This window comes from Balaenoptera musculus, chromosome 8, assembly GCF_009873245.2.
Source record: "Balaenoptera musculus isolate JJ_BM4_2016_0621 chromosome 8, mBalMus1.pri.v3, whole genome shotgun sequence".
Classification (NCBI taxonomy): Eukaryota; Metazoa; Chordata; class Mammalia; order Artiodactyla; family Balaenopteridae; genus Balaenoptera; species Balaenoptera musculus.
This window is the reverse complement of record NC_045792.1, coordinates 48,245,929-48,261,295: the sequence shown is the minus strand read 5'-3', so window position 1 is coordinate 48,261,295 and position 15,367 is coordinate 48,245,929. Positions and strand designations below refer to the sequence as shown.

The window sequence follows — 15,367 nt, the reverse complement described above, 5'->3', positions numbered from 1 at the left end:
TTGTTTTAAGGGATGTCATAGTCATGCCCAGATTATCTTCTTTATTGCTTGCCATGCCTAAAATTCCTCATTTAATGTATTTCCTGGCCAGAGTTATACATAAATATGTGGCAGGATCTAGTTTATTAGAGTAAATAGACTTAGTCAATGTCGTGAAATGGGCTGGAACTTCGAGGAATACAAAATCATATAAGCAAACAGTCCCTGCCTATAAGAAGCCTGAGATTCTATTGGAAATGACAGTAGCTTTACTCAGTGAGTTACAAAACAGTACAAATCACAGTCTCTGAGTAAGGTTCTCATGAAAAGTATAGATGAGAAGAACTGTAGAACTTAAGAGAAGATAGGGGGATCATAAATGGAGGAAATGAAATTTCAGCTAATTCTAAAAGAATGGGTTGATTTTAAAAAGATAAGTAGTGAAGAAGCATTATAGGTAGGGATGGTGTCAGGAGCAAATAAAAATAATGATTTTTATTTATTGAACACTTTTTATGTGTCAATCACCGTCTCCCATGCATCACTTCATTTAATACAATAATCTTATGAGTTTCCCTTCATGTAGGTTAGGAAACAGATTCAGAGAGTTAAGTTTGTTGCTTAAGTTAGTGACAAAGCCAGGGTTTGAACCTAGACTTTGTCCCATTAACCTCTATGCTATAATTCTATGTGAAATTTTGAATTGGAAAAATGAGGTGTGTTCAAGGAATATACCATTATATGAGTTTGACTGAGTGTAGATGATTTGTTCTGAACTAAGTTTAGATAAAGCCAGATTTGTAAAATGTCTTAGGAATAGAATAAAGATTCATTTGTATAGGAAAGAGAATTTTATATGTATACTATGCACATGTATATGTGTGTATATATATGTATATACACACATACACATACATACACACACATGCACATGGACATTAACAGGGGAATGTGGTAATAAAAACAGTATTTCAGGAAATTATTCTAGCAAGATGTATCCAGGATTATGTAGGATGAAGAGAGAGTTTGGAAGCAAGATAATCAGAGACTTTTGGTATTATCACTAACCGTAGAGGGTGAGATTAGTTGGTGGCAGTGGGAAACAAAGAAAATTATTTAAAACATCTTGCATAGCAGGCATTGGCAAAGTGTAGTGAGACTGTAAGGTTTTGAGTCAGAACGACAGATAATTATGGCACTATAGATAGGGACATCTGAAAGGCAGGGGAGGTTTGGGAGGAAAGATGTTGAGTTCAAATTTGGCCCATGTTGAGTTTAAGGTGCCTATAGGTCATTCGGGTGCAGAAGGACAGGGCAGTTGAAAAGGACACTGGTGACAAAGATTTCAGGAGTAATAAAACTTAGAGAAGAGTACAGAGTACTGAGGATTGAATGTTGAAGAATGTTACTAGTAAGGATGGGAGGAAGCAGCAAAATGAGTAAGGAATTCAGAGGAGAAAGAGAGATAGAGAGCCAGGACCCATTAGCGCTGTGCAAGTGAAGGAAGAAGTTGAAGTCAGGCAGAGTATCACAGAATAAAACTAAGGGGAATAGCACTTAAGGAAATGCCATTGAACTAGAGAACTCTCTATAGGGGGAGGCTGGCTATATTTCTATGCAGTGATAGGGACAGCACCCAATTTGCAGGTGGATTTGAAGTTGAGGCATTGAGGTATTTGAAAAGTAGGCAGTGAAAGGAAGGAGCAAATACAATAGTAACTTAAGGGGATATCAGGGTCAAATGAAGCTTTACTTGATGCTTTCCTTCCTCTAAGCATTAGTTTAACCCACTCCCACTCCCTTGATTGTCCTTCTGTTCCCCAAAGTGATCTCTTCATTCTTAGAGCTTTTGTGATGCTTTGGGGTACTATACTATGTAGTTGTTACTTACCAAGGACTGCTTTGTATAGTTGATTGTCTTTGTCTCTACATGTGTCCTAATTCCCTAAGTTGATATATCTTCATATTCTTTGTAGTGACATAGTAAGCACTCAGTATATGGTTTGTGATGATTATTGACTAGTTTGTTAGTGGGAGTCAGGCAAAATCATGGATACTGTTCTTCCTAAAACTCTTGGTGGGAATTATGACTAAGTAAACTTTTGCTGAGATGCTGGTAAATATAGGCTGGTTAAAAAAGAAAAAAAGTCTGAGGGAGATAAAACTGAAAAATATTTGCTAATAACTTTTTAAACCAATTACTCTGTATATTATATAAAAGGGTGTGTTGTGTATATGATATAACCCATATGCAGAAACTGGGCCAATTGTAAATTCAGATGGAATCTCCTCAGATGCCGTTAGAAGTTTGATTTGGAGCTTAGAACTGGTTACTTTAATAATGAAATCCTTTTATTGTATTCAAAACCCAGTTAATAAAAGATTCTGCTTTTGAAATAGAGGAATTTTAAATTTCAATTTTATTAGCTTAGCATTAAATTATTTAAGTTAGTGGTTGTTAATCTGTGCTCATGAAAAGTTTGTTTTATAAATTGTATGTACATGCTCAAATCAGAATGTGAAATCGGGTATACATGTCTCCTAGGCAATGTTAAAAAGGATCTCAAGCATTTTCTTAGGACTAGCTAAGAATTTCTCACACTTTGTGTGTAGCACACATGTAAGAACTTACATAATAGCTTAGCTATAGGTTAACAAATTCCTTGCCTTTAAATAATCTGCATCTGCATTTATGATTTAACATCTATATTCATATAAACTCATTCTTATTTCTCTACTTTCAGGCTCTTATAATTAATGGAGCCAATCTGGCAGCTCAAGATGATCGTGGATGCACTCCTTTACACCTTGCTACAACACACGGACATTCTTTCACTTTACAAATAATGCTGCGAAGTGGAGTGGTGAGGGATTCCTGTTAATAAGTGAGAATGTATAATGATATGGACTGTAGTCCATACAGTCCATAGCATATGGACTGACATTTGGTAGTCTGGTTATCTCTTCCTGACTTTGTAAATCCCTTATGTGACTTTGAGGAAGTAATTTGATCTCTCTCTTTAGCTTTTCTATCTTTAAACATGGGAGCAATAATTTAGATAAATCATCAACAACAACAAAAAAAACAGCTTAGTGGCACAAAATATTTCAGAGGCTATGGATTCTTCATGTCAGTTCAGAGTTTAACAGGGAAGATTCTGAAGCTTCCAGACACATCTTAACCAGGGATTGTAAATCTTTCTGAATTGCTGTGTGTTTACCTGTTTCTTTTGTAACTGTTATTTCATACACGAATTTAGAAAGTGATTTATATCTCCAGAAATTTCATTTATTGTGATATTTATTTTTAATATTACCCAGTGGTTGTAAAAAATAACTTCTTATAAGAGTTAAATATTTTTTCATTAACTCTTTGGTTATTCTCCCAAGGATAAGATTTGATCATTTGAATCCATCTCTTTCATTTTATTGGTCAGGAACTTGTGACCAGTAAAATGACTAGTTAAGTTCCTTTTTTTTAAAATTTTTATTTATTTATTTATTTATTTATTGGCTGTGTTGGGTCTTCGTTTCTGTGCGAGGGCTTTCTCTAGTTGCGGCAAGCGGGGGCCACTCTTCATCGCGGTGCGCGGGCCTCTCACTGTCGCGGCCTCTCTTGTTGCGGAGCACAGGCTCCAGACGCGCAGGCTCAGTAGTTGTGGCTCACGGGCCTAGTAGCTCCGCGGCATGTGGGATCTTCCCAGACCAGGGCTCGAACCCGTGTCCCCTGGATTGGCAGGCAGATTCTCAACCACTGCGCCACCAGGGAAGCCCCTAAGTTCCTTTTTAGAACCGACTTTTATGTGGCTAGTTCTTTTTTAAAAGACTTTATAATTTCGTTTGTATATTATTAGCTCATATGTTCAAATCAGTGGTTGCAGTAAATATTTCTGTGATATTTAGTGTTTGCCTTATAGTTTTAAGAACAGCCTCCAATTCTCATTTGCAGAATTAAGCTGCTAGACTTAGTGTTTCGCCTGCAAAACGTAAAAAAACCTGAGTCCTTGTGAATGTTACCTCTAGGATCCCAGCGTGACTGATAAGAGAGAGTGGAAACCTGTGCATTATGCAGCTTTTCATGGGCGGCTTGGCTGTTTGCAACTTCTCATTAAGTGGGGATGTAGCATAGAAGATGTGGACTACAATGGAAACCTTCCAGGTATTCGCAAAAGCTAATATTTTGTTTTTCTATTAATGTAAACTTTAACGATGTTTGATCATGTTTAAGAAATTTGAACTGTCGTCATTCTAATATTTCCTAACAAAACTAAAGTAGTAAATATGTAGACATGAACATTTTTTATCTTATATTATGTCTATGTTATGTACCCATCATGTGACTGATTTTTTTTTCTGGAACTATATCAGCAAAAGAGAAATATCCAAAATTAAACTTGGATTTACTCTTCCCACCAGCTGTTTCCCTCATCTACTGTCTAGTGTTATTGTTTTTTAACTTCATATGTCTCTTCCCCACAGACTACTTAAAAAAGTAATAGTACAGATAGTGGACACTAGTGTATTTGAGTTAATTTGCTAATTGCAGTTGTCTAGCCTGTGGTCAACTAGCCAGTTGAGACCTATACTCTAAGTACCCTGTCTTCTTCTAAGAGGTGCTGTAGAAGTTGAGAAGAGAGTTAGACCACAGTGAGATTGGTTACTGAAACAATACTTGAACTATGTCTTAAAGGAATGTTAGGTAGCAAACAAATGAACGGGAAGTCCAGGCAAAATAATCACTTTGATTATTAAAAACTCCCTAGATCCCAGTGGATCTCTGATTCCTTAGCTTGGCATGCTGGGCCTTCATAATTTGGCTCTGACCTTCCTCCCTGCCCTCATCTTCCATCCCTTGACACTGCTATCTTGGATCATTTTGCTTCTTTCTGAAGGACATCCTTTAGTGTTCATTTAGTGAAGGTTTGTTGGTATGAACTCTCAATTTTTGTGTATCTGGAAGCAACTATTTTACTCTCAGTCTTTTAAAAAAAAATTTTATATTTGACGTATAACATACATACAGAAAAACGCCCAATTCAAATGCACAGCTCACTAAATTTTCACAAGTGAACACTTCTCTGTGACCATCAGCTAAATCAAGAAACAGGGTAGTCTCCTTCGTGTCCTCTTTCTAGTTACTGCCAACTTCCAAAGTTAATCACTACCTTGACTTCCAACATAAAAATTAGTATTGTTTTTTTTCTGAACTCCATGGAATAAAATAATACACTGGTGTCCTTTTGTGTGTGGCTTCTTTTGACTTTCCAAAGTGGTTGTTATCAATTTATACATCCACAAGCAGTGTTTAAGGCTTTCAGTTACTCCACCTTCTCATCAGCACTTGACACTATCAGTTTTTTTAGTTTTAGTCATTCTTTTGAGTGTATAGTAATATCTCATTGTGGTTTTAATTTGAATTTTCCCTGATGACTAGAGATGTAGAACATCATTTCATATGATTAATGGCTGTTTAGTTATTTTCTTCTGTGAAATACCAGTTTGAAGCTTCTGCATTTTTTTTTTATTGAGTTCCTCTTTTTTTCTAATTGAATTGTAGGGGTTCTTTATATATTCTAGCTACAAGCTCTTTGTCACTTACATGTGTTGCAACTATCTTTTCCATTTAAGTATCTTTTCCATTCTATTGTCTTGCCTTTTCATTCTTTTAAGATATCTTTTGATGAATAGAAGTTTTCATTTTACTGTAGTCCAGTTTAATAAGCTCTTCCTTTATGGTTAGTACTTTCTGAATCCTGTTAAAAAAAAGTAAGGAAAGACTTATTTTAACAGGATTCAGAAAGTCTTCATTTCATGAAGACACTCTTTTATATTATCTTCTAGGAATTTTATATTTTACTTTCACATTTCCACCTGGAATTGACTTTTCTGTAATACAAGGTAGGGGGGAATTTCACTTTTATTTAGTTCTTTATTGAATTTGCCTGATCACTTTGTTAGTCTCTTGTTGCCTGCTCATTGAAAAAAAATTCAACTTTTATTTCCTTAAACATGTATAATTATTTTATAACCATGTGTAATATATTTTTTAATAGTATAAGGTAGAGGTTAAGAATGTGGCCTCAGGACTAGACTGCTTATATTCAGACCTCTGTCTTAAAAACTATTAATTCAAAATTTATTAAGCATCTGTGTGTCAGTCCCTAGGTGCTGGGAATTTTACTGCAAATAAAACAGACAAAAGTCTCTGCCTTTGTGTGTGGTGAGGGGGGAGCCAGACAATAATAAAAATGAATGAACAGAATATATATTATATTAAATAGGGATATGTGTTTGGATTAAATAGCAAAGGGGAATAGAGTGTTACAGGGGATGAAGTTTGAAATAGGGTAGTCAGGGAAGCCTTCACTGAAGAGGTGACAGTTGGGTGAAGACTTGGAGTTGAGGGAGCAAGTCTTGATATCCTGGGGGAAGAACATTTTAGGAAGATGTAACAGCAATGTGTAAAGCTCCTGAGGCAGGGTTGTGCCTTGCGTTATTTGAGTAACAGCAAGTCAGTGTGGTTGGAACAGAAGTGAGGGGGTAATAGATGATGAGGTCAGAGAGGTAACAAGAGCCATTGAAGGATTTTGAGCGTGGGAGTGACATGATCTATGTTTAAAACCATCATTTTGGCTATTGTGTTTCTAATACTAGATTGTAGTGAGGGTGTGGGCGTGAGCGGTTAGGAGCTTGTTGCAATAATTTAGGTTACTGTTTGGTTGGACTAGATAGTGAGAAGTAATTGGGGTCTGTGTATCTTTTACAGATAGAGCCAGTAAGATTTGCTGATTGATTAGATGTGGGGAGTGACAGAAATGGGAGTCAAGGATGGCTCCAGGGGTTTTGGCCTGACCTTCATGGAAAGGAGAGCATTTCCATTAACTGAGATGGGGAAAGCTGTGTAAGGAATATGTATGCAAAAAGGGTAAGGAGTTCAGTTTTTGACCTGTTAAGTTCGAAATGCCTATGACACATTTCATGTATATGATGAGTAAGCAGTTAGAGGAGTCTGAACTTTCAGGGGGAGTTTTTTAGTGGAAGGTTCAGCTGAGAAAGTGTACAGTGGCATGTGCCAACTACTTATCTTGCAGACATTGTTACTTAATTGATTCTCCTGAGTTTTACTGGTCACTTGGGCACTGCCCTACTTCTCCAGAGCCAAGATTTGTATACAAATTGGAGTCTTTCCCAAATAGTCACTTCTCAAGAGGTGTAAAGGCTCTCTTGTTCTTTGTAATCATTGCCTCTAAGCTTGTAATACCCCAGAACCATTCCTGTTTTTTGCAGCTTTTGGGTTATGGCTGCCCCTCAATCTGATTCATTATATTGATATTTTCTTTCAGGGATTCCTTAACATTTCTTGTCTGTTCGTGGTGTTCTTGTCTGTTTTTCTTGTCCTTTATGGCTTTAAAAAATATCTTTCCTATTATTTTCAAGAATTTAAGAGAAGAAATGGTGAGATAGTGTGTGTGCTTAGTCTGCAGTTTTGATCTAGTCTTCTTGTTTATAAAAAGAATAATGTTTATGAAAAAGTGACAAAATACATAGTGATAAAAATAACATTACCCCTATTTGCATAGTGACTATTTTGGTTTATTTCTTCCACTTTTTTCCAAAATATTAAGATAAATTTATCTATCTAGCACCTATATTACATAGAAGGCATTTTTTTTCATATAATTATAAGCTGCACAGTTGGGATTTCACTTTCCAAGAAAATTTTCTGAGACCTGCTCTTTGGTGATCCTCACTTGGCCTCTCTACATTCACAGTAAGTGTAGCTATTCAACCATTTAATCTACTGCTGTGGCTTGACTAGAAGGCTGACTGAGTGAGGACATGTAAGCTGGAAAAATGGTCTGTTATTCTTGCATCCAGAGTACATCCCTGTTATATAGGATAGGGATAGTTGTCTCCCTAGGAGGATTAGAGTTAATGTGTTGTTTCTTTTTTCAAGATATTTTACTGTCAATTTAAAATTAAATTATTATTTTTTCTCTCACCTATAGTTCACTTAGCAGCCATGGAAGGCCACCTTCACTGTTTTAAATTCCTACTCAGTAGAATGAGCAGTGCCTCCCAAGCTTTGAAAGCCTTCAATGATAATGGAGAAAATGTATTGGACCTAGCCCAGAGGTTCTTTAAGCAGAACATTTTACAGTTTATCCAGAGGGCTGAGTATGAAGGAAATGATCCAAAAGATCAAGAAAGTAAGTAAGAAACCTGAAGTGTTTTAGCATTTAATAAGTAGAATAAATGGAGAAGGAAAAGAAAGGAGTTATAAGACAAATGTTGTATTAAAATATGCTATGTATCATTGTCTACACATTCATCCAGATTCTGTTCTTTATATGAAATATTTTAAGCAGAAATATAGACAGATTAATGTAATATAATGAACACTTTTTTTTTAACATCTTTATTGGAGTATAATTGCTTTACAATGGTGTGTTAGTTTCTGCATTATAACAAATTGAATCAGTTATACATATACATATATCCCCATATCCCCTCCCTTTTGCATCTCCCTCCCACCCTCCCCATCCCACCCCTCTAGGTGGACACAAAGCACTGATCTCCCTGTGCTATGGGGCTGATTCCCACTAGCTATCTGTTTTACATTTGGTAGTGTATATATGGCCATGCCACTCTCTCACTTCGTCCCAGCTTACCCTTCACCCTCCCTGTGTCCTCAAGGCCATTCTCTATGTCTGTGTCTTTATTCCTGTCCTGCCCCTAGATTCTTCAGAACCATTTTTTTTTTTTTTAGGTTCCATATATATGTGTTAGCATATGGTATTTGTTTTTCTCTTTCTGACTTACTTCACTCTGTATGACAGTCTCTAGGTCCATCCACCTCACTACAAATAACTCAATTTCATTTCTTTTTATGGCCGAGTAATATTCCATTGTATATATGTGCCACATCTTCTTTATCCATTCATCTGTTGATGGACACTTAGGTTGCTTCCATGTCCTGGCTACTGTAAATAGAGCTGCAATGAACATTGTGGTACATGACTCTTTTTGAATTATGGTTTTCTCAGGGTATATGCCCAGTAGTGGGATTACTGGGTCATATGGTAGTTCTATTTTTAGTTTTTTAAGGAACCTCCATACTGTTCTCCATAGTGGCTGTACCAATTTACATTCCTACCAACAGTGCAAGAGGGTTCCCTTTTCTCCACACCCTCTCCAGCATTTATTGTTTGTAGATTTTTTGATGATGCCCATTCTGACTGGTGTGAGGTGATACCTCATTGTAGTTTTGATTTGCATTTCTCTGATGATTAGTGATGTTGAGCATCCTTTCATGTGTTCGTTGGCAATCTATGTATCTTCTTTAGAGAAATGTCTATTTAGGTCTTCTGCCCATTTTTGGATTGGGTTGTTTGTTTTTTTGACATTGAGCTGCGTGAGCTGCTTGTAAAGTTTGGAGATTAATCCTTTGTCAGTTGCTTCATTTGCAAATATTTTCTCCCATTCTGAGGGTTGTCTTTTGTCTTGTTTATGGTTTCCTTTGCTGTGAAAAAGCTTTTAAGTTTCATTAGGTCTCATTTGTTTAGTTTCGTTTTTATTTCCATTTCTCTAGGAGGTGGGTCAAAAAGGATCTTGCTGTGATTTACGTCATAGAGTATTCTGCCTATGTTTTCCACTAAGAGTTTTATAGTATCTGGCCTTATATTTAGGTCTTTAATCCATTTTGAGATTATTTTTGTGTATGGTGTTAGCGAGTGTTCTAATTTCATTCTTTTGCATGTAGCTGTCGGAGTTTTCCCAGCACCACTTATTGAAGAGGCTGTCTTTTCTCCATTGTATATTCTTGCCTCCTTTATCAAAGATAAGGTGACCATATATGCGTGGGTTTATCTCTGGGCTTTCTATCCTGTTCCACTGATATATACTTTTCTTTTTGTGCCAGTACCATGCTGTCTTGATTACTGGAGCTTTGTAGTATAGTCTGAAGGCTGGGAGCCTGATTCCTTCAGCTCCATTTTTCTTTCTGAAGATTGCTTTGGCTATTCGGGGTCTTTTGTGTTTCCATACAAATTGTGAAATTTTTTGTTCTAGTTCTGTGAAAAATGCCATTGGTAGTTTGATAGGGATTGCATTGAATCTGTAGATTGCTTTGGGTAGTATAGTCATTTGACAGTGTTGATTCTTCCAATCCAAGAACATGGTATATCTCTCCATCTGTTTGTATCATCTTTAATTTTTTTCATCATTGTCTTATAGTTTTCTGCATACAGGTCTTTTATCTCCTTAGGTAGGTTTATTCCTAGGTATTTTATTCTTTTTGTTGTAGTGGTAAATGGGAGTGTTTCCTTAATTTCTCTTTCAGATTTTTTGTCGTTAGTTAGTTTGTCGTTTGCAAGAGATTTCTGTGCTTTAATTTTGTATCCTGCTACTTTACCAAATTCATTGATTAGCTCTAATAGTTTTCTGGTAGCATCTTTAGGATTCTCTACGTATAGTATCGTGTCATCTGCAAACAGTGACAGTTTTACTTCTTTTCTGATTTGGATTCCTTTTATTTCTTTTTCTTCTCTGATTGCTGTGGCTAAAACTTCCAAAACTATGTTGAATAATAGTGGTGAGAGTGGGCAACCTTGTCTTGTTCCTGATCTTAGAGGTAGCGGTTTCAGTTTTTCACCATTGAGAATGATGTTGGCTGTGGATTAGTCATATATGGCCTTTATTATGTTGAGATAGGTTCCCTTTATGCCTACTTTCTGGAGAGTTTTTATCATAAATGGGTGTTGAATTTTGTTGAAAGCTTTTTCTGCATCTGTTGAGACTATGATATGGTTTTTATCCTTCAATTTGTTAGTATGGTGTATCACATTGATTGATTTGCATATATTGAAGAATCCTTGCATTCCTGGGATAAACCCCACTTGATCATAGTGTATGATCCTTTTAATGTGCCGTTGGATTCTGTTTGCTAGTATTTTGTTGAGGATATTTGCATCTATGTTCATCAGTGATATTGGCCTATAGTTTTCTTTCTTTGTGACATCTTTTTCTGGTTTTGGTATCAGGGTGATGGTGGGCTCGTTGAATGAGTTTGGGAGTGTTCCTCCCTCTGGTATATTTTGGAAGAGTTTGAGAAGGATAGATGGTAGCTATTCTCTAAATGTTTGATAGAATTCTCCTGTGACGCCATCTGGTCCTGGGCTTTTGTTTGTTGGAAGATTTTTTATCACAGTTTCGATTTTAGTGCTTGTGATTGGTCTGTTTATATTTTCTATTTCTTCCTGGTTCAGTCTCGGAAGGTTGTGCTTTTCTAAGAATTTGTCCATTTCTTCCAGGTTGTCCATTTTATTGGCATATAGTTGTTTGTAGTAATGTCTCATGATTCTTTGTATTTCTGCAGTGTCAGTTGTTACTTCTTCTTTTACATTTCTAATTCTATTGATTTGGGTCTTCTCCCTTTTTTTCTTGATGAGTCTGGCTAATGGTTTATCAATTTTCTTTATCTTCTCAAAGAACCAGCTTTTAGTTTTATTGATCTTTTCTGTTGTTTCCTTCATTTCTTTTTCATTTATTTCTGATCTGATCTTTATGATCTCTTTCCTTCTGCTAACTTTGGGGTTTTTTTTTTCTTCTTTCTCTAATTGCTTTAGGTGTAAGGTTAGGTTGTTTATTTGAGATGTTTCATGTTTCTTCAGGTAGGATTGTATTGCATAAACTTCCCTCTTAAACTGCTTTTGCTACATCCCATAGGTTTTGGGTCTTCGTGTTTTCATTGTCATTTGTTTCTAGGTATTTTTTGATTTCCTCTTTGATTTCTTCAGTGATCTCTTGGTTTTTTAAGTAGTGTATTGTTTAGCCTCCAGGTGTTTGTATTTTTTACAGATTTTTTCCTGTAATTGATATCTAGTCTCGTAGCACTGTGGTCGGAAAAGATACTTGTTACAGTTTCAATTTTCTTAAATTTATCAAGGCTTGATTTGTGACCCAAGATATGATCATTCCTGGACAGTGTGCATGAGCACTTGAGAAGAAAGTGTATTCTGTTATTTTTGGATGTCCTATAAGTATCAGTTAAGTCCATCTTGTTTAATGTATCATTTAAAGCTTGTGTTTCCTTATTTATTTTCATTTTGGATGATCTGTCCATTGGTGAAAGTGGGGTGTTAAAGTCCCCTATTATGATTGTGTTACTGTCAGTTTCCCCTTTTATGGCTTTTAGCATTTGCCTTATGTATTGAGGTGCTCCTATGTTGGGTGCATAAATATTTACAGTTGTTATATCTTCTTCTTGGATTGATCCCTTGATCATTATGTAGTGTCCTTCTTTGTATCTTGTAATAGTCTTTATTTTAAAGTCTATTTTGTCTGATATGAGAGTTGCTACTCCAGGTTTCTTTTGATTTCCATTTGCATGGAATATCTTTTTCCATCCCCTCACTTTCAGTCTGTATGTGTCCCTAGGTCTGAAGTGGGTCTCTTGTAGACACCATATATATGGGTCTTGTTTTTGTATCCATTCAGCCAGTCTATGTCTTTTGGTTGGAGCATATAATCCATTTACATTTATGGTAGTTATCAATATGTATGTTCCTGTTACCATTTTCTTAATTGTTTTGGGTTTGTTATTGTAAGTCTTTTCCTTCTCTTGTGTTTCCTGCCTAGAGAAGTTCCTTTAGCATTTGTTGTAAAGCTGGTTTGGTGGTGCTGAATTCTCTTAGCTTTTGCTTGTCTGTAAAGGTTTTAATTTCTCCGTCGAATCTGAATGAGATCCTTGCTGGATATTTTTCCCTTTCATCACTTTAAATATGTCCTGTCACTCCCTTCTTGCTTGCAGAGTTTCTGCTGAAAGATCAGCTGTTAACTTTCTGGGGTTTCCCTTGTATGTTATTTGTTGCTTTTCTCTTGCTGCTTTTAATATTTTTTCTTTGTATTTAATTTTTGATAGCTTGATTAATATGTGTCTTGGCGATACGTGTCTTGGCGTGTTTCTCCTTGGATTTATCCTGTATAGGGCTCTCTGTGCTTCCTGGACTTCATTGACTATTTCCTTTCCCATATTAGGGAAGTTTTCAACTATAATCTCCTCAAATATTTTCTCACTCCCTTTCTTTTTCTCTTCTTCTTCTGGGATGCCTATAATTCGAATGTTGATGCGTTTAATGTTGTCCCAGAGGTCTCTGAGACTGTCCTCAATTCTTTTCATTCTTTCTTCTTTATTCCGCTCTGCGGTAGTTATTTCCACTATTTTATCTTCCAGGTCACTTACCCGTTCTTCTGCCTCAGTTATTCTTCTATTGATTCCTTCTAGAGAATTTTTAATTTCATTAATTGTGTTGTTCATCATTGTTTGTTTGCTCTTTAGTTCTTCTAGGTCCTTGTTAAACGTTTCTTGTATTTTCTCCATTCTATTTCCAAGATTTTGGATCATCTTTACTATCATTACTCTGAATTCTTTTTCAGGTAGACTGCCTATTTCCTCTTCATTTGTTTGGTCTGGTGGGTTTTTACCTTGCTCCTTCATCTGCTGCATATTTCTCTGTCTTCTCATTTTGTTTAACTTACTGTGTTTGGGGTCTCCTTTTCACAGGCTGCAGGTTCGTAGTTCCTGTTGTTTATGGTGTCTGCCCCCAGTGGGTGAGGTTGGTTCAGTGGGTTGTATAGGCTTCCTGGTTGAGGGGACTAGTGCCTGTATTCTGATGGGTGGGACTGGATCTTGTCTTTCTAGTGGGCAGGACCGCTTCCGGTGGTGTGTTTTGGGGTGTCTGTGACCTTATTATGATTTTAGGCAGCCTCTCTGCTAATGGGTGGGGTTGTGTTCCTGTCTTGCTAGTTGTTTGGCATAGGGTGTCCACCATTGTAGCTTGCTGGTTGTTGAGTGGAGCTGAGTCTTAGTGTTGAGATGGGGATCTCTGGGAGAGCTTTTGCTGTTTGATATTACTTGGGGCTGGGAGGTCTCTGGTGGACCAGTGTCCTGAACTCGGCCCCTCCCACCGCAGAGGCTCAGGCCTGACACCCGGCCGGAGCACCAAGACCCTGTCAGCCACACAGCTCAGAAGAAAAGGGAGAAAAAGAAAGAAAGAAAGAAAAGTAAATAAATAAATAAATTTATTAAAATAAAATATAAAATATAATTAATAATAAAAAATAAATAAATAAAAATAAATAAATAAAAACGAAAGGAAGGAAGAAAGAAGAGAGCAACCAAACCAAAAAACAAATCCACCAATGATAAGAAGTGCTAAAAAGTATACAAAAAAAAAGAAAAACAAAAAAACAAAAAATGGACAGACAGAACCCTAGGAAAAATGGCAGAAGCAAAGCTATACAGACAAAATCACATGAAGAAGCATACACATACACACTCACAAAGAGAGAAAAAGGAAAAATATATATATATATATATTAAAAAAAGAAGAGAGTAACCAAATCAATAAACAAATCTACCAATAATAATAAGCTCTAAATACTAAACTAAGATAAACATAAAACCAGAAAGAAATTAGTTTCAGAAAGCAAACGCCAAGTCTACAGTTGCTCCCAAAGTCCACCTCCTCAATTTTGGGATAATTCGTTGTTTATTCAGATATTCCACAGATGCAGGGTACATCAAGTTGATTGTGGAGATTTAATCCACTGCTCCTGAGGCTGATGGGAGAGATTTCCCTTTCTCTTCTTTGTTCACACAGCTCCTGGGGTTCAGCTTTGGATTTGGCCCTGCCTCTGTGTAGGTCGCCTGAGGGTGTCTGTTCCCCACCCAGACAGGAGGGGGTTAAAGGAGCCACTGATTAGGGGGCTCTGGCTCACTCAGGCCGGGGGAGGGAGGGGTACGGAGTGCAGGGCGAGCCTGCGGCAGCAGAGCCCAGCATGACTTTGCTCCAGCCTGAGGCGCGCCGTGTGTTCTCTCAGGGAAGTTGTCCCTGGATCAGAGGACCCTGGCAATGGCGGGCTGCACAGGCTCCCGGGAGGGACGGTGTGGATAGTGACCTGTGCTCGCACACAGGCTTCTTGGTGGTGCAGCAGCAGCCTTAGCGTCTCATGCCTGTCTCTGGGGTCCGCGCTGATAGCTGTGGCTCGTGCCCGTCTCTGGAGCTCCTTTAAGCGGCGCTGTTAATCCCCTCTCCTTGTGCACCAGGATACAAAGAGGCAAGAAAAATTCTCTTGCCTTTCGGCAGCTCCAGACTTTTTCCCAGACTCCCTCCCGGCTAGCTGTGGTGCACTAGCCTCCTTCAGGCCGTGTTAACACTGCCAACCCCAGTCCTCACCTCCGAAGCCTGAGCCTCAGCTCCCAGCCCCCGCCCATCCCGGCGGGTGAGCAGACAAGCCTCTCGGGCTGATGAGTGCTGGTTGGCACCGATCCTCTGTGTGGGAATCTCTCTGCTTTGCCCTCCGCACCCCTGTCGCTGTGCTCTCC

General features: G+C 37.6%; 1 protein-coding gene across 7 annotated transcripts in view; it reads left to right on the top strand.

Moving 5' to 3' along the window:
- Positions 1 to 15,367, top strand: part of ANKRD42 (ankyrin repeat domain 42) — a 76,424-nt gene that overhangs the window by 13,187 nt on the left and 47,870 nt on the right. For 6 of the 7 annotated variants that reach the window (XR_005020877.1, XM_036860053.1, XM_036860050.1 and 3 more), the window contains 3 exons: positions 2,724 to 2,843; positions 4,003 to 4,138; positions 7,989 to 8,189. Coding sequence is in view for 6 of the 7 variants with exons in the window: in XM_036860053.1 (XP_036715948.1) it covers positions 2,724 to 2,843; positions 4,003 to 4,138; positions 7,989 to 8,189 (457 nt within the window). In the remaining variant the exon portion in view is untranslated. The remainder of the gene's footprint in view (positions 1 to 2,723; positions 2,844 to 4,002; positions 4,139 to 7,988; positions 8,190 to 15,367) is intronic. The other variant, XM_036860055.1, reaches the window with a different exon arrangement.